The sequence below is a fragment of the Anabas testudineus genome, chromosome 11 (assembly GCF_900324465.2).
Source record: "Anabas testudineus chromosome 11, fAnaTes1.2, whole genome shotgun sequence".
Taxonomy (NCBI): domain Eukaryota; kingdom Metazoa; phylum Chordata; class Actinopteri; order Anabantiformes; family Anabantidae; genus Anabas; species Anabas testudineus.
Window position 1 is genome coordinate 7,935,148 of NC_046620.1, and position 24,903 is coordinate 7,960,050.

At 41.9% G+C, this 24,903-nt stretch overlaps 1 protein-coding gene across 4 annotated transcripts in view; it reads right to left on the reverse strand.

The window, feature by feature from the left end:
* Positions 1 to 1,122: 1,122 nt before the first annotated feature.
* rbms3 (RNA binding motif, single stranded interacting protein) overlaps positions 1,123 to 24,903 on the reverse strand; it is a 226,793-nt gene continuing 203,012 nt past the window's right edge. For all 4 annotated transcript variants that reach the window (XM_026347586.1, XM_026347585.1, XM_026347588.1 and 1 more), the window contains 6 exons: positions 23,781 to 23,877; positions 20,369 to 20,419; positions 9,228 to 9,338; positions 3,041 to 3,130; positions 1,694 to 1,818; positions 1,123 to 1,231 (listed from right to left, as the gene is read on the reverse strand). In XM_026347586.1, the coding sequence (XP_026203371.1) occupies positions 1,228 to 1,231; positions 1,694 to 1,818; positions 3,041 to 3,130; positions 9,228 to 9,338; positions 20,369 to 20,419; positions 23,781 to 23,877 (478 nt within the window). In that variant the 3' untranslated portion in view covers positions 1,123 to 1,227. The remainder of the gene's footprint in view (positions 1,232 to 1,693; positions 1,819 to 3,040; positions 3,131 to 9,227; positions 9,339 to 20,368; positions 20,420 to 23,780; positions 23,878 to 24,903) is intronic.

The following is a 24,903-nucleotide window of genomic DNA, read 5'->3' on the forward strand; positions in this document are numbered from 1 at the left end:
TGCACTGATTGGTTTAAACCGTAAGCTCCTACTGAATCTACTGTTTTTATTTCACTGCCAGAATTTTTTTCTGTAGTTTTTATTTTTTTTTGTAAGTTTTTATAATTTTTTTTTTCGTCTTCTTTTTCTTCTTTTTGCAGTGTGACAAGCAAAGCGGGCTAAAAACATCTTAAAGCTCATAAAAAAGGTAAAATGTGGCAGATTAAAAAGCACTAATGTCATCGACAGCAATTTTGCCATGTAAAATAATAATTATGATAATAAAAAACAAGTTCAGCATTTGCAACAGACTGCATCCACAATGCAGCATGTTTTCTTATGTTTTCTTTTTTCCTCAATGTGAAAAAATCTCTTCAAAGCTTCTTCCCCCCTCAAGTCTTTTTCCCCAACAGACATTTTGTTTTCTTCTGACACTTAGTTACCTCTGACATAATAATTATCAAAGTTTTCTTCTAATGAAGAAAAGAAAAAAAGCTCTTCTCTATTAAATCTGTACAGCTTATGTGATAGATTCTTTTTTCTCCTTTAGAACAACTCCTCCAGTGTCTTGCACCCTCCACGTGGTCCAAGAGACTGATATCGTTTGCTCGCCCTCCCCCATATAACCAGACGACAGACTTTAACTCTGTAAAAAGTTTCTGGCGCCCTTCAAATTAAGGCCATGAAGATTCAAAAAAGAAAAAACAAAACAAAACAAAAAACACTTTGTTTCTGAATATATCTAGAAAACTAAAATTTAACACTAGAACATAAAAAAAGAGTGAAAAGAAATTGTAGCTTAATATCTGAGGAAGACAATCTCTGTGTGTATCTCAAACTTGACTTCTCTCTTCTAATTACAAAATAAACTTACCTACCTGCACATTCAACCTTTTTTTTGTGTTTTTTAATCAGTTTTTTTCCATTTTTTTTTTTTAAGTGGTTGAGAATTTTCTTTGAGAAACTTTTCAAGCTTCAGCCCAGCCCTTCAGGCAGGTTTCCAGACTAAACAATTTCACTTCTTTGCACTGTGCCCAGCAATTTCCCCATCCCCTTCCTCAGCACTCTTTGCCGTCTTCTTGTGTTTTTTTTTCTCATAGGCCAGGTAGGAAATGAAAAAAGTGTCTTTTTTTGGTGCCTGGGCAATCTGGAAGCAATCTCTTTCTTTTCTGTTTTCCTCACATTCACAGTGCAGCCACCTTCTGTCTCAAGGCAACGCTGTCACAGGAACATTCGCTCAGGCCATTGCTATCTGATGAAAGAGGGGAAAACAGAGAGAGAAAGAGAAGTGGGTGTGGGAGCGGGTGCAGTTGTAATCAAAGCACAATATTACAAAAACAGAAGAGCAATAGAGCTGACAGCTGACAGCCTAGTCGGGAGACTGAAACAAAATGAAGCACGTTAAAGAGTTCTGATCGGGTCAGAGAAGCAAAAAAAAAAAAGATGAGCGAATGACAACAGCTGTCAGGAGTAATCGGAGTGATTTTATAACGGCACTGCTTTCATTTTATTTTAACATCACCAGTAAGTACTATACTGCTTAACAAAGCACACTGGGTAAAGAGCAGTATTTTTTTCATAAATTATATCCTTTACATAAAGTAACCAGACAGGAGTGTCTCTTTGTGGCTACTTCATCACATTAATGCAAAAATAATAATAAAACTGATTCATGAGGCTGAAGGAGAATTAAAAGGTTAACACTGTGACTTACTTGGACTGGTATGAGTAAGCAGAAACATGGTCAGCAGCACTGTCCACCTGGATCTGTTGCTGCTGGCCGGCCACCTCCTGTGACGAGGGAGCCACTGTCTGGGGGGAGGCGTCCGTCACCACTCCCTGAGGACACACGCACGGGAGGAAACGTGTCAGCTCCAAACTTTAACAAGCAAGTGCAGTGTTGGCACTTCCTGCTGAATGTGCTGTATGTGACTGTGTAATTCTGCTTTTGTTTTTTGCATCTTTTTATGTCGGACACTCTTTCTATTTTTCTTTAGATTTAATTAGCACAAAATGTTGAGAGTAAAAGGGACTGTAACTGCAGAAGAGGTATGACGGTACGGCTGTGTATTGAATTTACCACAACAACCTTTTAGCCCTTTTGTGTGTCCACTATTAGTCATAGTCCCCTCGCTGAGTCATCTCAATCACCTTTAACAAGCTCTCAAGGATACTGCGTCCTGCCCATTCATCATCCGTCCAGACACTAGCAGATACGCATCCCGCTGCTGACGGCGGCGTTGACAGGACGACAGTGAGGATGAAACCGGTAAAAGGCGCCGTGGGCTACACTACAACTACATCTCTTTCCTCCACCCCACTCCTTCATGAGTAAGCTGGCAACTTTGTGAGGTGGGGGAGCATGGGAGGAGGCGAGGAAGCGACTAATGAGTCTGTCAGGGGAAACTGTCACTGTCTGTGGCTGCTGGGCTAACCAGAGCTCCGTGGCTGACGGATGCATGTGTTCCAGGTACCTAGCATCCTAAACTGGCTGCGGGGAGAAAGAGAGAGGGAGAGACAGCACCGCTGGCACTGTGTCTCACTTCAGTTCCTGTCATCTGATACACGACTGATAGTCCATCTGAATACGACCACACTGTCAGCTGCCAGACAGCCGGCCTGCTCTCCTCGCAGACTGGCCTGCCCGCCCGCTCTCCATGCTCATCATTTCTCAGGCTGGAATGCTCAAACCTGCCAGGAGCCCCGACAGCCACTGAAGAAGTGACAAAGTCTGCGCTGCACTTCAAATGTCTTTCCCAAATACTGTAAAACTTCTGACTCATCTTGCTTTGCTTGCAGTTTTCACCCTTGTTATTTGCTGGTGGTACAAGGCCATTAGTTTAGAGAGAATAGGAGCAATTTACAGCGTGCTTCAAACGTAATCTGTCTATTTAATGACTGTTTTGGCCCGTTGATGTGGTGAGCAGGTTTCGAAATGGTGGAGCGATTGCTTGTAGGTGTAAGTGAGTGGGCTGTCGGGAGCACTGATGTTCTCCTTTGGGTTAACATCAACAGATTTCTGATGACTGCTAAGTAGCGTGTACATGCATGTGGGTCTTACTTCGACAGGGACGGCTGTTGGAGGCACAGGAGTGTACTGGGGAATGTAGGTCCCTTGCATAGGTGCTGCGGCAGCTGCAGCAGTCATGTACTGGAATGCAAGCAAAACACACACATATCAAAAACCTTGCACATGAAAATTCCTGCTACGCACATTATTTTTTATAACCCCACTCCCAAAAGAAATTATTTTAAGATATCACATTTTCCTGGAAGTCTCATTTAGTACGATATATACGCTTGCTGTCCTCGCAGGATCCTTCGGAGGGCGCTAAAAGAATATGTGTGCGCGCTCGACAGAGCAGAGCAGAAGTGAGCAGATAAGAAGAATATGTGAGGTTGACAGAGGAGGAGGAGGAGGAGGAAGAGATGTCCTGCTGTTCCACCAAGACTTCACAGGCAAGCAAATGCACCAGGCCACAGCTGAGAAGAAGATGAAAAATAAAAAAAATAAGCTAAAGGGAATGAAAAAGAGTGAAGAAGAGAGAGGAAAGAGCAAGCGGGAGGTTGCCTGTGGCCTATATTTCTTTAGTCATGCCTGCCCCGGCTTTTAACAGGGTGCTAGCTCACTCCATGATGGCCATTTTACAGATCTGACACAGGTTCTGTTACATGACAGCCACAGGGCTTTCACATGCAATATGAATGAGGACACGGCACTTTGTGCAAGTCTCTGGGACTTGCTGCGAATGCATGGTGTGTACGTGTGTAGCGGTGAACATGTGTGCCAGTGGAGGCCTGATTTACCAGTGTGTGTATGTGTGTGTGCTTCTTTTTAATTAGCACATGCCTGTGCAGAAAGGATGACTTTATTTGTCTGTCCAACTGTGCATGTGTTTCTATGTGGTCTCCTGTGTGCAGCTGTACAACATAGAAGCATGTCTGTGTCTGTGTGAGACAAAGACTAAGAGACCGGGGATGATAATACGGCAGTACAGCACCAACAGATGTGATCTCAGATAAAAGCCACCAGACTGCCCCTCCTTGTCTTCCTGCTGCTTTTCCGGACCAAGGAAAAAAACGGAAGTACAATCCCCCTTTCTTTCTGTCTTTTTTCTTTGCCTCTCAGTTCCCCTGCTAGTGCTAAAAAGCGTGGCAGCAGTATGCAGTAGGAGGCAGTAATGGAGGAGCTGTGCTGGGCTGTGGAGCCTTTTCTTGGCTGTGGGCCCGGCGGTGCTGGTGAAGTGTCATTACCGGCAGCGTTGCTAATGGATCGGGTACGGCTCCACCGCTCACCGCTAATGAGAGCAGCTAAAGGCCATGGACATGGGTGATTAACTCCCCCACCATCACTACACATGGCCAGGAGGATGCCCCGGGATGGATGTTGGTGTGCGTCCGTATACGAGTGTGACTATGTGGGTCTGTGCATGTGAGTTTAAGGTTATCACACCTTCAGAGCTGTCACACTCCGGATGGGGTGAGGCAGTATATCCAGACTCTGTGACACATTACCACATTACCTCTCCGTGTCATCCCTTCTTCCCTCTCACCTTCCTGTCACTTCCCCCACTTCTCCCCAACCCCCAACCAGCTATTGTCTAAAAGGGCCTATCAGATTGTTGAAGTGACCTTCTCCCTGGTGAATTGAAACCGTGCATACCAATGTTTCTCAGGACTTTTTGTCTTCAGAACTACTTCCCATTAACTTATTCAGCCAACTCACCTGTGAGGGCTGCATGAAAGCAAATGAAGGGAAGCAGGAGATAATTAGCAATATCAAAATCTCTCTGTCAAAGGGAGAATGTCCATTTGAAATGCTATATTTCTCTGCAGGACTGCACAAGGAATTTAAATTAGATTTAACAAGAGAATTTAATAAGATAAGATTTTTTCTTCTACCATAACCATTAGTTAACCTATTTAATGTGGCAGGTTGAGCCGGGCATATTTCTGCAGTTGCTGCTGTGGCAAGTCAGAGGGATGTCAAGTCTAGCTACAGTGAATAGGGTTGCTATGGTGATAAAGATGATTTTTGTCCAATTTCAACTCTTAATACTTCCCTGTCCATAGTCAGGGGACAGGTTTGGGTAATATAAAGCATCCCTAATTGGCAATAAATGGTGTTTTACTCTTGCAGTCACACACACAGCCACACATATACATCTGTGCACACATACACACACACACACCGAGGCCCGAAGCAGATGGCGTGTGCGTATGTTTGATGAACGGGAGGCCTGAATAGCTCCTTAATGAGGGTGGTGTGAGTAGACTGCTTAAGTCTCTTCTCTACCATCACTCTCCATGACATACACCTATAGTAACTACAGTATAAAGTCAGACCGCAATGCAGCAATGCCCTGACGAAAGTCCAAAGCATAGACAGAACCACTCTGTTACCAGAGTGATTTGGGCCTGTGGGTATAAAAGTGATGGTGCAGTATACTTCATGCAATCAGTTTTTCAACTCAACATGAATTTCTCACAGTAGTTCTTGCAGTGGTGGAATGTAGCACAGACCATTAGCATATTTAATGCTCAAATAAATCATCCACCGCTGTGTCTGTCACTCAGTCATGCCCTCCTTGGTGACACGCTGTTCTGTTGCACCGTATGCGAGGTAGAGGATAACAGTTGGTCAAGGCAAGAACATCCAGCTACTCAGTGCAAGTTATTAATGGCAGCGCAGCATCGAGATGGGCTCTGATGACTATTGATCTCTGGTGTGGGGCTCCAACACAATGGGAACTATTGGCGCCTCACACCAGCCACTATGAATCACAGTGCTGTACCACTTTACCATGAAAAGTCCTCCATATCTCAGCCCCTCAGTTTTGTTAACACAGTACCTGAGGAGACTTATGTGGGCAAGAGCAGTATAATCCGGTAAATCACTTCTTTAAACACATCCTTATCGGCAGGGTTACTATATCTAATTTTAATATTTTAATATTTACTATTTCAGTATTAAAGGTTCCCTGTGGCATTTTAGACTATTAGTAAAACTAAGGAGCAGTTCTTTTTAAGTGTGAATCCCCCTAAAACAACTTTGCATATGCATATGCATAAAGATGTACACGGCTTACACAATACCCAGTTCCACTGATGGTTTCACATTATTTACTGAAACACAGGTGGTGACAAACCACAAAAAGTGATGATATCTAGTAATTCTCTGTAAGTCTATTACTCAGTATTCCTTTTGTATTATGTTCTGGCCTTTTAGGGGCAAAGGAACAAGCTGCACGCACAACACCGACATGTGATCACCTTATAAAGTTAGAAAATGTGTTAGCAAACAGTTGTCCAATTACGTTCACAAGAATTGCATTTATTTCTAATTACCCACTTGACTACTGTAAGTTTAACATCCACCCTGGTTTTAGTTCTGTCTGTGGTCTCCTTATCCATGTATGGATCTATCTGGAATGAAGCATGAATTATATTACAATATTCCTGTTCTTTATTTTGAAAATCCACAGTTTCAGGCTTGTGCATACAGACTGGGAAATATACAGTCTGAATTCAGAATTACGTACTTTACAGGACAATTTTTACATTTAAAGCCCAAATTTCAGTGTCAGAGGAGTGAAACAAAAGAGTGGCCATTATTGCACCACTTAAAATGCTATAAATGATTGTCCCTCCCTTACTAACTGCTCAGTGGTACTGGAAATCACCCTCGTGTCAACATGTGTTACTGTTTGAAGGTGAAGCTCAGTAAACTTCCACGGGTGAGTAAAGGTTAAATATAGACTGCACGGTAATGGAAATGCAGAATAACACGCTCTACTTAGACTTCCCCAAAGAAAACGAAGGGAAAAAGCTCAGATAATAGAGGAAAGCGTTTCACACAAATCTGTCTTGCAGGGACACTGAAGCTGCCAATCATCACTGTCACCATGACAACAGAGACCTGGCTTCTACATGCCATGACAGCAATAGGATGGGGAACACAGAGGGAAGGTCACCTTTTGTCATGTCAAACACTATGTCACTCACACACAAAGTGCAGACACTGACATGCCTGCAAACACACACAAGTACTAAAATGACAAATGACATCGACACATGCACAGTAACTAACAGGCGCGAGCAAACGCAAGGCGTGACAGATAGACTCCTGTTAAGCTGTGAGAGCTGTAAGATGGTAAATAAATCAGTAACACCGCAATATGCACCAAACACGGTAAAATAAATCAGTGCAGAGCATGGATGGCATGTTTATGTGTGCCATCCATAAACAGTGAGCTTGAGGTTCTTCAGCATTCTGTAATAAAGTTCTTCAACGTAGACAGACAGACACCAAACGGAGCTGCCTGACTACAGACGTTGTTCATAAGTGAACATTTCTGGTGAAGCAGCCAAATTCCAAAGCAATGAGAGTCACATAGCACTGATGCATGTTTCCTCATTATGAGGTGAGGCTTTTCTTGACACTCGTTTTTAAGTGGCCCAACCTTCCGTGCCGATCCACACTCTCCGTAGTGCAAAATAATACAGTTTTCTCGGAAAGCTACGGTCACCGCACCAGAGTCGCAGCTTGGGCGGACCGGGAACATTTGGTTCCCCTTTTGGACAGAAGAAGAAAGCCACAGCCATACACAAACAGCCGCAGAGAGTCTTGGAACAGCCAAGAGTATTCTGAGGTGTGGCTTCTCCTTCAGCAGCCAGAGCCAGACGTAATAAGTTGTTGACTTTGGAGACGCTACTCGTGGCAGGTGCTCTTCTGTGGTGTGACCGGTGGGGGCAAACAAAACAACTTCACCACATGTGCGTACACACGAGGAATGTGCACTCAGAATATGTCGTGTCAACTCCAGTTTACTACACATACAGTTACAAATCCTGGTTCCTAACTCTTCCTTCAACAGGCTGGTTCAACCGTATGAAAGGGCTTTCACATGTGGCTTAAGATTCTGCTTTATAGGAAACATGTCTCAATTCCCATAGATGATCAAGTGTGGCGTGTCATGTGCAGCTCAGCCATGGAGAGGTCATGCTACACGGAACATCGCCTCAGGAAAGCTAAGCAGGCAGAAAGGGGAGACGCAGTGAGAGTAAACCCGAATTGAAAAAAGGCGAGTGCCTTAACCCACTTTCTCCTATAATACAACCCATCAAGCATCAGAGGCCATCATCATAGATTAGCCTTCCTCTAATCCTGGCTGTTAGCACAGCTGGGGCAGATTAGGGAGAGGGCATTTCTGACAGAACCAACATGGCGACACAGTCGCTGACAGCTCACCTGGAAACACATGGGTATCTGTACAATACAGGACTGTTACAGTCATATGAACACACACACACACACACACACACACACACACACACACACACACACACACACACACACACACACACACACACACACACACACACACACACACGCAGATCAAACACGGTGTTGGAGCAAAGCTGACTGCTGGCCTGCCCCGGGCAGCGGGGTTAGGGCAGGAAGTCGGGCTTCAGAACTGTGTGACACCTCTAAGTCGACTTGATCCTGAAAACAGGGGGGAGTTCCTGGTTTAGGGGATGGTGACTGTGAGCGTGTGTGAAGAATAGGGAAAACTGATAGAGTGATAGATGTGAAGTCTGATTTATAGAGTGAGGGAGACAGAAAGTGTGAGACAGAAAGAAAAAATAGAGGGTGAAAAAGAAAAGGAAGGTGGAGAACAGAGAGTCTTGTCACACTGTAAAGCTTTGCAGGAAATCTGTTTAATGTGGAAGATCAGGGAGGAAAAAAGCTCCCTCAATGTCTGGCAGTGAATGCATGCAGTGTAAAACAAATGATACGGCAGATCTGTGGCAGAGCACATGTGGTGACAGCCTAAGAAAGTTAGGCTCTTACACAATTTCTACTCTGTTTTTGAACTAAATGAACATCGTTCGCCAAAGATAAAAGACTTCCACCACACGGCCTGTACCTATGGTGCAGAAGACACTCTTTTTCTAACATTTACTTTTCTTTTTCAACACACAAGAGCTGCTGCAGACTTTTGTGTGTTATGCATTGTTAAACAGGTATGAAGAACAGAAATAGCAGCATGCAGTTAGTCTCATACACGGAAGATGAAAGGATTTGAGAAGAGTCATTTAATCTTCTGACTTCAACACTGGAAGTCAATTTAAATAATGTAAAAGACATAAACAAATGAACTTGAATGTTTTCTCATCTGGATTATGGAAACTACACAAACTTATGCGGAGATGTTTGTGTAACGTACAGAGCGTAGGGTACTCACACTTCCTGTAGTGCCCAGGGACAGATGGTTCATCTGCTGGGTGAGAGGGCCCATCATGCTGGCAGGCTGCATGGACATAGTGTGGTCCATGGCTGGCGTGATCACTGCACCCTGGTGGAACGAGAGAAGAGAAAAGGAGATGGTGAGGTGTAATGAGGAACAAAAGCCGGTCCTCCTGGTGAGAATGCAAAATATTAAATAATAATAATAACAATAATAAAAAATAAAAAAGCAAAGCAAACATAAATATAATCAAATAAGAGAATATTGACAGGAGGACAGGGTATGAGAGAGGCTTATGAAAGGAGAGACAGGAAGTTTGGGTTAGAAAGGACAACAAAAAAAGAGAAAGTGAGCAGGAGGCCAGGAATAAGAAAAGTTAGGGAAGAGACTGAATCATCAAAAACCAAAAAGTAATATAAAGAGAGAGACATGGGGAAGGATGGTCAGGTAAAGGTGACACAAGAATGACCCAGCAAGAGAAGAAGAAGACATCTGTGACAAAACAGAGGGACGTTTTCATGATCAATATAAGACTTTGGTCCATCAAACTGGTCAACATCTGATGCTGATGCATCACTAATATGGGTTTGTGCAGCTTATCGATTGCTGCCTGCATCTCACTCGCTCACTCACTCACTCACTCACTCACTCACTCGCTCTTTCTCTAACCTCCCCTCTCGGTATAATGCGCGGCATGTTTTCCCTAACGGGAGGAGAAGAACGCTAGAAGCTTCTTTTTCACAGTGCGGTGGAACATGAGGGAAAGCGATGAAACCATTGTTTCTCTTTCATCCCTTGTCATGATAGCTCCATTTCCCCAGCACTGAAGCCTCGGGAGGAACGCGCTCAGAACCAGGCAGTTTTCCTCAGCTCGGTTTGCTTCTCTTCTCACTTACTGTGTGTATGTGTGTGTGTGTGTTTGTGGTTAAGCCTGCATCACACTGTGTGTAAGAGGTGTGTATGTGTGGGTATATGAGCGTGAGCCTCTGTTAGTGTGTGTTTACAAGTGTGTGCATGCATGTGCGCACCCCACTGGTGCCTCTGTGTGGGCCTATTGGAGAACAAACTGTGCAGACACAGCCTGTCAGAATCGCTCTGCTTGTCTACTCCCTGCATTCACAACACAGTCAGCTAACTCGCTCTCTCTCTCTCTCTCTCTCTCCTCCCTGCTCCCCTCCCCGCTCCTCCCTCTCCCACTCGGTATGCAAACTTCATGTGATCTTTCCAAAGTTGCACCTCAATGCAAAAAGAAAGACACTGGGTGGAAGGCTGAGATTAGTGGAATAGGTATTCCAGTCGCACCAGGTCATTGAATACTTTGTTCAAACATAGCACCCAAGTATTTACTAAGTGGATATTTCTGCATGATTAAAACACAGATTAAGCGTTACTAAATATTTACACTCAGTAAAGGCGATGCGTAACTATTGTGTATTTACCTGTATCACATTGACAAAACTAACGTCAGCTTGCTAATACAAAGTATCATCTGTTTACAGTGACGACCAGAAGAGATCAACATATCTGACCAAAATCCAGTTTAATAATCATATAAACTTCAAATTGTTGAGCTAAGTATGTAAATAAAAACCTTGTTAACAGGTCAGAATACCGAGACTCACCTCTAATTTCTAACATTACATATAACAGAACTATAAACTACAACTAACTGATGACACATTACTGTAATTAAATGTTTTAATGGTGAAACCTATTTTAACCACTAGCTACTTACAGTCAGATATAATATAGCAAGTTACAGTATACTTACTTGAAGTACTGTTAAATACTGTATGAGCTCTATATTACATGTACTTCTCATACTACAACCACAGGACACAAAGTTGAAAATCATACTAGTGTAAAAACAAAAAGGACCACAGTCAGCAAAATGTACAGTACTCCAAGTAAATATACTGCAAATGCTTCATTTGCAGGCGGAGTGACTCTTGTTATTACTACATCTTTATTAGTTATTGAATTTTTATTACTGATGGGTTAATGTGCAAGAAGTACTTTGTAGTTTTAGCTACTAGTGGGGAAAACTGTAACTACTTTATATGCGGTTGGGTAGTTATTTATATATCTTCTAAACAGGCTTCGCCTGTAAATGCTGAAATGGCTAAGTAACTATTAAATATAGCTGTCAAATAAATGTAGTGGAGGAAAAAGTCCCTGTGAAATGTAGTGAAGCAGATTTATAAACCAACGCAAAATGGAAATACTCCCGTTCTGCTACTGGCTGTGACAGAGGAAAAACAGAAAAGGTGAGACCAGAAGAGTCCGTGAGGACAGGAGAGAAATGATTATGGAGAGAGCTGATGGAGGTCATGAGGAAGACGGGAGCAAAGAGAGATGGACCGGGGGAGGGTGGAGAGAGAGAGTGGCTGAGGCACATAGAGAGGAAGAGGAAGAAGACAAAGAACGATGGGGAAAAAAGGGAAAGACAGAGGAAGAGGGAAGGAAAGAGAAAGAGAGGAGTGAGAGTGAAGCAGCAGGAGCTGTGGGCTACCTGTTACAGATTCAGCCTCTGACAATGCCTTTATAATGGGAAAGGGAGAGCAACGGAAAGGCTTAATTCACAGACGTGTCAGGGAGAGTTAAGCCGATTTGTGATTTCGATTTTCTGTGTTTGTGAGACTGAGTGTCTGTGAGAGAGAGGTTTTACAGTGTGTGTGTGTCTGGTTGTGTGTCTGTCCATCTTCAGTCTACGGAAAGAAAATGAGAAAGTGACTGCAACAAGTAGACAATATATGTTTTTGATTTGTCCTCTACGGGTAAAAGAAAGCATAATAATGGATGCTGGAGATGTATCTGTTACAAATGTATGCACATTTTTTGCTGTGTGTGCGCATTTACGTGTGCATTTCTGTGAAAAACCCATTTTGCTTAAGATGCTATTGATCTCGCCCCAGACAGGAGACAGATGATATCAGGCCACTGGTTGTTAAATATGTTGATATACACTCAATGACCTGAGACAATTTACAGTAAATAAGAAATCTTGTAAACCTCTCGCAGCCAGCAGTGGTTTTTAATGACTACTCATTACAAGTAAATAGTGATCCTCCAACTGATGGAGTGCTGATTGCTATCAGCTGATATTCATTACTCGGGCATGCACATTTGCCCATCAGAAATAACAAATAGCTGAGACAAATCCTCGTGTCGTGTAGATAGCGAGTGTTTTTAACACCTGATCCATTCAAGAAGCGGCAGGGTGGAGCCCTACATGGACTAAAGATGCAGTGATGGAGTTAAGTTTCTTCACTTAACAAGCTAAAATCTGTTTAAAAAGTATTAAAAAAGATTCAATCTTTAACTAGATATGTGCTAGTAGAAGACTTATTATCACCAAATATCAAAATTAAAGTAGTTAGTGCACGACAATGGTTCTTTGTATATATTATTATCAGCTCATATTCAAATTTCCCTCCCATATACAGTGATGCGTCAACTTGGTGCTGACCTACACTTCCTTCAGGTGGTCTCACTCTGAGTATCACAGTCCACACAGTTCACATGCTGATCCTCACCTCACAGGACGGTTTCATCAGTGCACATGTGTCTGCATTTGCACTCATAATCATTAATAGTCCGAAGTGAATTAACAGAAAAGCGAGAATGATGAAATGTTTTCACGTTACGAGTGTACTTTCTGAAAGCTGCGGGAACACAGCACATTAAAAACCTCAAGAACGTCAAACAATGACCACGGCTGTAGTCCTGAGTCTTCCATGCAAACAAAGCACTGCTTGTGTTGCCCACATGAAAGAAGACCAGCTCTTGACTCAACACATTCCTCTCTGTGTTTGACAGTTGGTTTCTCCCTGTGAACTCGTGTGGATTTGGATAGCGATGCTGGCGTGTGTACGGTTTGTGTGGAGTTAATACGCTTTGCAGGATACTTGCAGAGGTGTTCCAGCTCCACGCCACAGGGTTTGAAAAATTCTGCGAAAGCCTTAGTACTGCAAAGACGTTTCTCCATCTCCAGTGACACACACACAAAGACTAAGCTTGTTCAGTCAGTTGTTATTGGTCTGGAAAGCCTGGTGTTATAGAACATCTGCAGATGATTGACTGGTAACTATATACAGCACACAATGCCAGGGTCCCTTAATACTAGAGGCTTGTCCACCTCAAGGGTATGTACTCTATTAAACTACATCCATAGAAACCACAAAACAAGTTTCTGGTTATGCTAGTGAGTGTAGACAGTATGTGTATACGTCTTTGTCTTCATTTATATTATTCTTGGGTTATGTGTGTTTGTGTGCTCTTATTTATCTTGTTCTGTTGTGCTCTATCAAGATTTACAACAGCCACCCATAACTCTATTGTCACCTACTCTGACACTTTCCAGATGCTGTTAACTCAGAAAACAGAGCAAGGAGTCTGGGTATTTCACTGTAATCTGAATCAATCCTTCCTTGGGGCAAGCACTACCAAGGCTGCCCTACTCTTACGAACACAGTCTGTCTACATGACACAGCGTCCCATACACTGAGACACAAAACTGCTCATTTTACCCAAAGCAGCAGCAGAGAATGGTCGTTCCCACCGAAGATTAGCAATCAATCAAGCCCCACAAGTTGACAGTGATGCATTCAGCAGCTCATCTTGGCCTAAAACCTCGTTTTATTTTACTGTTTTGAAAAGCCTAATGACAAACACGAGACAGACCTATAGGGAAAAGAGAATAATTAATGTGAAAATGAAGCAGCTAAGGGGCCACAACGATGAATGTTAACAGATTAACACAAGGGGGCTAAAACTGATGCAGGATTTCTCACCTCAGATGTTTATCTACTGTGTATCTATTTGTCTTCCACAATGAAATGAAAATGAGAGGGATGATGGATCAGCCTCCTTCCACCTATTGATTCATTTGAAACGTCTCGGAGGATGTGGATTGAATTGCAATAAAATGTTTTGCCACTGAAATTAGCATTTTTAAAATTACACCAGCCGGAACGTGAAGTGCTGAAGGCAACAATTACAAGTAAAAATGGGGACGTGTGTTAGTAATTGGCCATGATTGAGATTACTTATGGCAATGCTATTACGTATTAGCGTGTCCTTAAGTAAGAGCAATCCAGACTATTAATTCCAACACTATCAAGACTGACTATAAAATGCCTAGGTTCAAATGAAAAATAAGGACACGATAGTTGGATGGATTTGTCGAGTGTGTTGTTGTTGTGTGTGTGTGTGTGTATACACTGTCTGAGAGGATAAAGGTGCTCGATGAAGCATGTAACAGTATTTGTCATGTCTTCATGGGAGGTCCATTCCTCTGAACACTCGAACTGTGCTCGTTTATCAGCTGTTCTCTGACTGCCTTTTGTAGAATAATGGATCATTTCTCACACAAGCATCTCTCCAGAATATTTACTCTATTTACAAAAGCACAAAAAAAAAAAAGAGATTAGGAATCCAATTAAAAGAAACACAGTGAGCTAATAAAGTCTGTCCTCCAAAGCCTTTCAACATTTGTCTCAAGATGTATTTTTGCAACTACTGCAAATTTTTTTTCAGGTACTATCTAAAAGCTTAGTAAAAAAGCAGCTGCTCAATCTCTCTGTCAGTCACCCTGCTACAATATCTCTCTTATACGAATGAAACTTTAACCCCGAAAAGATGATTTTTCGCTGGCACCGGCACAGTAGCTGCAGTTGTTTTCTAAAAAAAAAAAGGTAGTGGAAAAGAGAGAGAAAGAGAAGGAGGAGAGATGGAGTGAGAAGAAACAGAGAGGTATAAAGAAGTAAAAAGGTGACGGAGAGAGAGGGATGAAAAGGTAGAGAAAAAGAGCAGAGAGAGCAACTCAAGGACGACTGTAGCCCTGTCTCAAATTCTGCCTCGCCAGTCAAATCCATGAGACCAACATAATGTTCCCCCTCTGAATCCACGGAACGTTTTTAATGTCAGGCAGGGAGATGGGTATCACACAGTGCACCAATTCACCCCCATTCGATGAGGGCAGATAGTTATGGTTCAATTCTAAGGGGCCCGGTGAGCATCTATTCAAAGTCGGAGCCAGGGAAAACTGAAGGGGGTGCAATGGAGAGGAATTCGATAATTCACCTCCAGTATGTTAGGGCCAATGCACTCCAACAAATACACGCTGGAAGTGCGTACAGTTCAGACTGAGGGAAATAGGAAAGACTTCGCTTCTCTGGTACTGCAGCTACTGTTTGTAAATGAGATTTACCATTAAAATGTGTTTTTGCACTCAGACAATATGTGTGTTTAGGCTGTTGTGCGCCCGTGTGTGAGCTATGTGTGTGTTTGTCTTATGGGGCCTTTAGTACTTTAGTTTTCTCTTCTTCTGCAGGGTCTGCCTGCCTTGTGCAGCACTGACCAAGGAACACATCACAAAAGGAAAGCCATCACGCTGTTCTGACATCCCACGCCTGAGTGCCAAACAAAGCACAGCATTAGAAGATCTGAGAGACAGTGTGAGAAAGAGGGAAGACAAACGATAAACAGAGAGGAAAAAAGAAAGAAGGAGAATGCCCCGAAGAACAAACTGCAACCTCATTTAGCTGTCCACTTTAAAAAAACACTTTCTATCAAGCTCCATGCTGAGAGCATCTCACCCATTAATTGGGGATAAACAAATTTTGAAAACCTTCCTCTCCTCACTCTGTCTCTCTTACGGCTAACAAAGTGCCGGCTCCTCTGTGAGATGAAGTCCAGATTTGTATGGATGAACTTGTCAAACCTCATCTAGTCAGATAAAAACAAAACACCTTTTCCAAAGCGCCACAAGCTGCACTGTTCTTGGATCCTAAACAACAAGCAAACTCTTCTCAGCATCAACACAGATTCATTTACTGACATTCATCATTTATTATTTCTACCAAATTAGTGTTTGAATGTATTTTTAATGGACTTGAATGTTACAAAGGCAACTGAAGGACTGAAAAACAACAAAATAAATGAACAATCAATGCAGTAACACGGCCTCAGCTGTAGCCATTTAAGGTTTTTGACATTATACAGCTCTACTGACTCTTAATATTTTTTACACAGTGGTGGAACATAACCAACTACTCAAGTACTGTGCTATTATACTATTATTTTAAGATACTGGTATTTTACTGGAGTATTTTCCATTTTATGTTGTATATCCAGTTTTAGTTACTTCGCAATCTGCTCATATATGGATGGTCTGTGTTATCTGACAGAGTAGGATGCAAATAAGAAATTAATAAATGCATCCAAAAAGCCTGTTAATTTAAAAATACAAACTTATTGTCCCCCAAATGAGTTTCTGTGCCCTCTCAACCACTGGCCAAATATTTGGTGCTGAACCTTTATTAATTACAGCACATCATCACACTGTAATGAATTCTTTGCTCAGACAAACATACTTTCAGGCCACAGACGTGTAATTCTCCACAAAAGTCCTATTTCGATCGGCTAGTTGTTGGGAAGGACTTAATCCAAAAACCAACACAGAGTTGAGTTTAAGGACACGGTATCACCTGCATCCCTTGTAAAAGTCACGTTTAACTCACTCGATGCAGTGTGTGTTTACACCTGTGTTATACCCTCAATATTATTTGCTGACTCTGGTTTCTGTGTACCCAGGACACCGAATGTATGCGACTTCTGTGTGGTTGCTGGTTTCCCAAGAGCTACAGGAGTGATCTTTCTATAAAGCCTTTCTTCCTGTAATACTGATATTTCATTGCTTTACTCAGTCACAGTGATTTTCAGCCTCTCCCACTAACAGCTTTAATTCCTCTGGTTTCAATTTTGCTGATTTTCTAAACTCTACAAACTGACAAACACCAGTGAAACACGCAAAATCCTCTTTTAAATTTGGTCTCCAACTTTATCTAAGATTAGACTAAATTATGTGCACAATTATGTGCCAAGTACATTTACTACTGTGTAGTATTTCTTCCAGAGACTTAATAATCATCTTTTGATGGTAATACTTTATTTCCTCTTGGATTAAGGAATAATTTCACAGCTCTATTCTATTCAGTCTGACTCTTAGTAGCGACCTCTTCCCCTTCCATGCTCGGCCACCTCCATATTGCCAGGACACCAGGAGAACCATTGCACAACGCTCCACTGATTTAACACGCAACATGTGGCAGGAGCTGCCAAATTGCGGCACAATCAATTGGTTTTTAATGCTTTGAGTAGCCCCCAAGCTCTTGAAGCTAGCACGCTTGGCTAATTTGATGTGATTCACTGAGTTGGTGGCAGACTGTGTGTGTGTAAGGGGTGGTCTGCTGTGTATGTAGCTGGTACCAGATACGAACGTGGGTCATAAAGCAAGACAGATTTGTTAGCTATGATCCACTGACGGCTGTGACAGCTGGGGTTAGTACTTAGCAGCCATTTGGTGATAGACAGAGCTACCAGAACACAATGAGGACTGGGCTATGGGGACAAATATGGCTACACGGCTGCGGCTGGCACGAAGGCGTGATGAAATGTACACTACTGTACAATGTGGCTACTGACTAGTGGCTACTGCCAATGGCTCCAAGAGGCCTCATGACATATGGCTGGAAGATGGATGACCATCAGGCAGTCGTACAAGCTGGTTGGGAATAATGAATATGGACGGCACATATGGCAATACACAAAACATGAAGTACACACAAACATGTATCAGACACAAAGGAACAGTTACACCAACTGTGTATGTTCTCCCTGTGTGCTGACAGACCAACCATAACAACACATGACTAGAGATCCTGAGAAGATGCCAGAAGTTGTGGAAAATGGTATGCATAGTTAAATGAAGTCATGCATTGGTGTAGTTTAGATGCACACACATACACACTTGCTCACAGCCAGACAGTACAGCAGATGCTGAGCAGTTACACGATTACAGATCTCCGTCATTCTTGTCATTAACCTCGTAATGCTGTCTGTCATCCATGACATCTTCACTTTACTAAGTGAAGATGTCACGGCATCTGACTACAGATGAATATAACAGGAAAAAGGAAGCTGGGTGAAATAAGATGCTTTAAAAAAAACAGGAGGCCACGTGGCTGAAAGGCAAACTGAGCGTCTTAAAGGGCAGCTGCAGCTGGGTGTGGTGTATGCGTGTGTCTGCCGGGCTGGTGGCCTGCTGCGACCAGATTACATGTTCACTGTCCCACAGCGGGAGTGGAAGTGAGATGGGTAGGACTGAGTGGTAAACGGCCGCAGCAGGGAACCACGCGGCTGGTTGAGCACTCCTCCAGTGAGTGAGAGTTGGACCATCAGCTGTAGAGTCCAGTGTTTCCCAATTTGTTTACTTGCAGCGACTCACTAGCAGCTGTCTCCTTGACTCAAGATAATATCAGTACTGTCACTTTCAAGAATAGCTAGAGACAAACATAACTTTTCAATAACAGCTTATAGATTTCCAGGAAGCCCATTAACATCTGCACCAGATAAAACTTTGGCTTCTTGTTTTCTTTCACTGATAATCAATTAAAAAATAAAAAAAGAAACAAACTACTTAAGGAAACACAACTCATCATTTTGCTGGGTGACATTTGCTAGTTATTCAGTGTATAACACTTGTGGTTTTGTAGTTTCAATAGTTTTTTATTGCACCATATTTGTTAATTGCACAACACTGCCTTCCAAAAAAAACTCCTAAATGTGTCCGTCATAAATCCTGATCTTAAGCCACTACATATTCACCTGCATGTATATTCATTACCCTGAACATGCAACTTTCATAGTAAGATTTAAAATAAGCTGCAGTGTGATCAATTACAGATAGCGTTATTTCACTGTTACCCTCAGGGTGGTATTTTTTCAGTGAAAACAAACTTACAGAATCAGTAATGTACTGTAACACACTGCACAGCTCAGTTAAATACAGTATATACTCAAGTGCACTCTTTTTGCTATACTCTATCAGGCTTTAAATAGGAGCTTTATTGTGCAAATTCCTGTCTGTGATACAGTGAAACTGGTTCATGATTAAAAAAACCAAATATGCCCTTGACTGGTTCCCAGTCTCACTGACTGAATAAACTGGGAGTAAAAGAGAACAAATACACTGCATGTGCTTGAGGGGCCAGAAAAAGCCTCAAGCAAAAAGCCTCTGGCAGAAAGATTTAACACGTCTCGGCTACAAAATGGGAACACTTATGGTGCTAAGATCAATTAAAGCTCAACCTTAAAACAATTTACTTAACTAATGCTCTCTGTTGCTTTAACATTACAGAGGCAATTCTGGGATATATTCCAGACATTGCTGTAGGTACATTATGGAAAATATGGATCTAAAACTTAATATAAAAGCTATTTCAGACTCTAAAAACATAATAGTCTTCAATGATTGCAATCATTGAATGTTAAACATCAATCAAATCACATCTAAAGTAAATTTACTTTTCACTAATAGATGGAAAATTAGATTTAGCCTCTAATTAAAAAATTAAGTAACTAATTTACAGACAGAATGACCTAGAAAAACAAGACTTCGGCCTCAGAAAACTAATGTTCTGTACTGTTCCACTACTACTAAATACTGCTGGATGCAATTGACTACTGTTGTGTTATTGGTGAGCGAAATCTAATTAATATTTATTTTTCTCGGTCCGCTGTCTGGCTCGGTAACCCAGAGCAACAGTCTACAGCCTGTCTGTGCTGTGGTCTGGTAAATGACGCCAAATTGTTTCCTGGCAAAACGAACACGTATAAACTCCCAACCGAAAAAATAAAACTAAATATGTTTGTATGCTTAAGTAAGATGGAAACACAGTTATCAGGATGGTAAAATATATTTTTATGGAGCTCAATATAGAAGCTACAAGGCAAAAGTGGTGTAATCATTTGGCTATTAGACGTTTTCAAGTGATACTGTAATGTCATGTGCATGGATGCAATTTAGCTGGTTTAACATTTGACCTGCAATAGAAAAAGAATATTTCTTAAACGGTTATCCAGACAGGGAATATTTCTCTGATCAGTTATATTACTCTAAATATATAAGAAAGCGTCCATGTTGTAGCACCAAAGTAAAATAAGCCTCTTTTATCAACTCCCCTCCTAAAACCGAAAACAGAAACTAGAGACAAACTGCAGATTTTCAACTAAAGGGGGGTCCTACTGGGAGTCAAGGGAGGGCAACTTCTGCAGGTGAATGGGAAAATACTTACTGTAGGTTGCATAACATATTGTTGATGAGGCATCCATGACGTACTCTGGACCTGAGGGGAAACACATGAAATGTAAAACGATGGTCACAATATAAATGTCCCTCAATCTTATTCAAACTCAAGTAGTATCCCACATAAAGCAATAAATGCTGTTCAAACATTCACAATATGTTCAAATACTCTCGAGTCTGGAGGTTTTAAAATGATTGCATTGGTTTTAATGCACCAAAATGGCCGAACTTTACACAGATTAAAATGTGCCAAAGAATTACAAAATGAATTCGAAAGTCTGGAAGCAGCAAATCCTCCTCCTGCCTTCTCATTATTGCCAACAGTATGACTTGTGCATAGAGCCCATAAATTAGGTTCCTTCCCTATTATTGTAATAATATTAATGCCATACCAAGTGCTGTTGCAAAAAGAGGTGATAGGTTTTGAAAATTCTAGGGACAGACCACTGGAGAGGACCCACAAAACCCCAGTAGGATTATTTTATGTCTAAAAATAAAAGGAATCTGAGTTTGGTGCTCAGAGTTTCCCTTTTTGTATAGGCCAGAATTCAGAGGCATGCCAAGCTATCGCCAGAGGAAAATACATACAGACATGTATATTTACAAATGTGGATGAGAACGTTGAAGAGACGGTGAAACAGTGACAGAGACAATGATCAAGAGACTGGAGGACTGGAGGAACAAACATAGCTTTTAGATGTTCTGGAGAGAGGAATTAGACAGCTTGCAGCAGACAAACACGCAGGCTGGCCACTGATCCTCGTAAAATGATTAGATTAAACAAAGACAAACATGGAATAATCTGCTGTAAGAGCAATCATTCCTCCGAGCCAACCCAAATGCGTGATTTGGATCCGCACCTAAACAAGCTTCACGTTCTATAACATGAAGCCAAGTCTGTTTGTATAAACATGGTAATATTTTTTTTCCCCAGCTGAGGAGAACAGCAGATAGACACAGAAAAAGCTTATCTTTAATCACTTATCTTGAGCATTTTCTAACTAAGGGACTGCATGACCACCGTCTGATTTATTTTACAGAGTAGGGCTGCAGTCAGTCAGTCTTCAGGCTTAAGCTACGTTCACATTAATGCTCGATTTTTTTTTGTCAGATGTTATTTTTTAATGTTAATTGTTTGTAAGTGACATGTGTCCAACACTGTTGCAGTCCTAGACAGACATGCATACGTAAATCTGACCTGAAATATGAGCCACCAACAACAAAAACATCATCTATGCAACAGTGTCTTTGGCTTGAACTCCATACATTTCCAACAAATCAGCAACTTCTGCTTGTCTCTATTCACTAGTGTCTCTGTTGTTGTTCCACTTTCTGTTGATTTTTACCAGACTGTGAGATATCGACTCTGGTTCTCTGATGATGACAGATAGAAGTCAGACATCCTTCCAAAAAAAAAACAATAACAAAAAAACAACAAACAAACTGTTCCGACAGCTGCATTATAGGAGCTCTGCAGTCCATTGGAGCTAGGTCCATAAAAACTTGACTTACCTGACCTGACTTTTAGATCCAGAGTCTGATCTGAGTCAGTTGGCGACAAAGGAGATCAGATTTGGACCACTTCACTGTGTAATGTGAACATGGTAATATGATATATTTACCTCAGGTACAGGTATTCTACAGCTAGGTTCGTTGTGAGTGAGGAGCATAATGACCTACAGTTCCCTACCTCTGGCTGAACTTCACAGCTTCTGTTACTATTGAAAACAGGCCGTCAGACAAAGAAGCCAAAAAAACAGTGACTCAGTCGTTCAGGCACACGGTCAGCCAGTTGGCCCCGCATCCAACCAGTCACACGCAAAGCCAAACAGCCAGCCAGTCGGCTAGTTAGTAAGTCAGCCAGCCACGCCGCCAACCAGCCAGACACATATTTACTCAGTCAGTCGGTGAGCCAGCCTGTAGAGCCAGTGATGTAAACCAGGCTACGGATGGCTGGCGGCACTAGCTGAGATCTTGGTAGTGATCTGGCCGGGACTGGCTCCTGTCATATGGATCATCAAAGCAGTTTTTCCAGGAAACAAAGCCAATTATTGTTCAAGCTCACCAGAGCCAGGCATAAAAGAACACCAGAGCACCGCTATTGGTAAGGGTCATTTGCTGATTTGATAAATCATTGCCCTCAAAATAGTAGCTCAAAGAAAAATCCACTTAACATAAATATAAAAGGAGAAATGACATATACAGTTATTTCTGTGCACCTTGAGATTTTCATTACAAAGGCAATAGTTTCCATCATAAAAGGAGGTGATTTCTTTTTGTCAGGCATATATGGCTGCTGTGCTTGTCTTCTCTTTTCCTTTTTCTGTCTCTTTGTACTTGAACAGAAGATGAAGGACTCACCTTCCTGCCGTGACTGGCTGAAGGGCAATATTACAGGAAGCGGCGGCAGAGCTGCCCGATATTGAAACTGTGAGGATTAATATTCCTCAAAAGCACGGCCATTGTTTTTGATAAATCAATTTGGGAAGCCTTCCGAGAGCGGATTAGAGACACGCCCTGGCCCAGTTTTCTCCCTCCTCCTCTTTCTCTTACCCCTCCACTGCAGGTACTGGACCAGAGTTTTAATCAAGTGCACCTCAAAGACGGGCACAGCAACCTTCAGCACCACCACCCGAGCCATCGCTATCATCGCTCGTACTATGCTTCCTTCTCTCCCTAGTTGTCTCTCTCTCCATCTGTCCCTTTTATTTTCTCATCTATCCCTCATCTCCTTTCTCTTACTCACTGTCCTCGTCTGTCTGTGTCTGCATACCAAAGAGAGCTGATGTTAAACGATAGTGTCTGAGCGAGAGGGCACAGTGACAGAGCCTCTTGATGTTTAGATTCGGCAAGGGCTGCCGCGTGAAATGTGCAGCGACGGAAAACGGTTAACGCTCCTGACATCTCACACAGCCAATTTTCACGTTCCTGTTCTGTTGTGTTTCATTACTCCACAGATCACAGCCGTGAGGAATGTGGAAATTCACTTTGGAAAAGGAAGCGATTGTATCGAAGTTAGTAAAAAATAAAATGAAGAAAAAACTTTATTGCTTTAGCAGATGAAGGAGCACAAAAGAGGTCAGAAAACTAGGAGGGAAGAAAGTGGTTGTCTTTCCTAGACACTTTCATTCTTGATGGGCGATTTTCTTTTTTCTACCCTGTCAGCCTGTTTTAATCCTTTTTTTGTTGCTTGTTTTCTGATGCCTGTTGTGTTTGCCGCCTACGAAACAGATGCCATCGAGCACAGCTGGAGCAGCAAAGAAATGATGAGAGAAGAAGAGAGAACCTCACGCTGTGTTGCAGCCTGCCCCATCTCTTCCGACCCCCACACAAAGCAAACCCACCTATTACACATACACACATACAGCAATTTCCCCATATTGCAGGGCATTACGGCCTACCTGATATGTGGAAACTGGGGAAGCAGCGATGAAGGGCGTGATGGAGGTCTGTGCGATCATGCGGTTGGTGGCGATGCTGTAAGGCGAGGAGTAGAACCTAAGAAAGGAAAGAGAAAGGGGGACGGGAGGAAGAGAAAAGAGATGGTTTAAAGATGTAAATACAAGTAAAAAGAGAAGGAATAATTCACATGAGGTATAAAGTACATAATATAAGTAAGATATTATTCTACCTTAATACAAAAATGGGCTCATGACTGATTTATCTATGTCTATATGAAGGTTTCTACATCAATATAATAAAGAAAGCCACTTTCGAACTAGGACACACACAAACACACACATACACGCTGTGAATTTTACCCCGTGGATTCTTCTATATTATATTGTGAGCGCTACATAAAAGTGTCAATTGGAAAAATCTGGTATTTGTCATCGTATAAGGTAGGGGAATGACAGATTCTGCGCTGTGCTGACTGGGTGGCTTAGGTAGTACGCTGAGCTCGGAGAGAACTCGGTGCATTTTAAGAAGTTAAGGTTTGGAAAGTGGGCTGGTCGGCTACTTCATGTGATTTCTGGATGTTTTTAGAGATCCCCTGGGAGGCTAATTGGAACATCCCCTACTCTCTGGTACTTGAGCTGAAGATCATATTCCTGGCTGATGATACTAGATAAATGATCCACCATGCCTGACAACGCCAGCATCAGCTGTTTATGTTGTGTACTACATTACATTTATACACCTGAGTTTTAATACGGTCAGAAAAATGATGCATTAAGAAACAAGGTTGAGTTTGTTGTTATACTTTTTTCCACATAAAAAACAGAGGTGTCTCTAAAATCTATATAAATGAAACACCTCTTCTATGATATTTTAAAGATGCAGGAAACCCTAGACTGTAATTTGTAGGTTGAATAGTGTCCCTTTGTTGTATCCTATGAAGGTAGCCAATTAAATTCAGATTCAAATATAATATTGCAAACTGGACAGTATAGGTTATGCTGTAGATGCATTATATAAGAGTAATTTACATTATAATTACATTTCAAATTCACTAATCCAATCTGCACTTGAATTTTGATATAATTTTCTACTTGAAGACGATAACTTGAATTAAATTGGCTA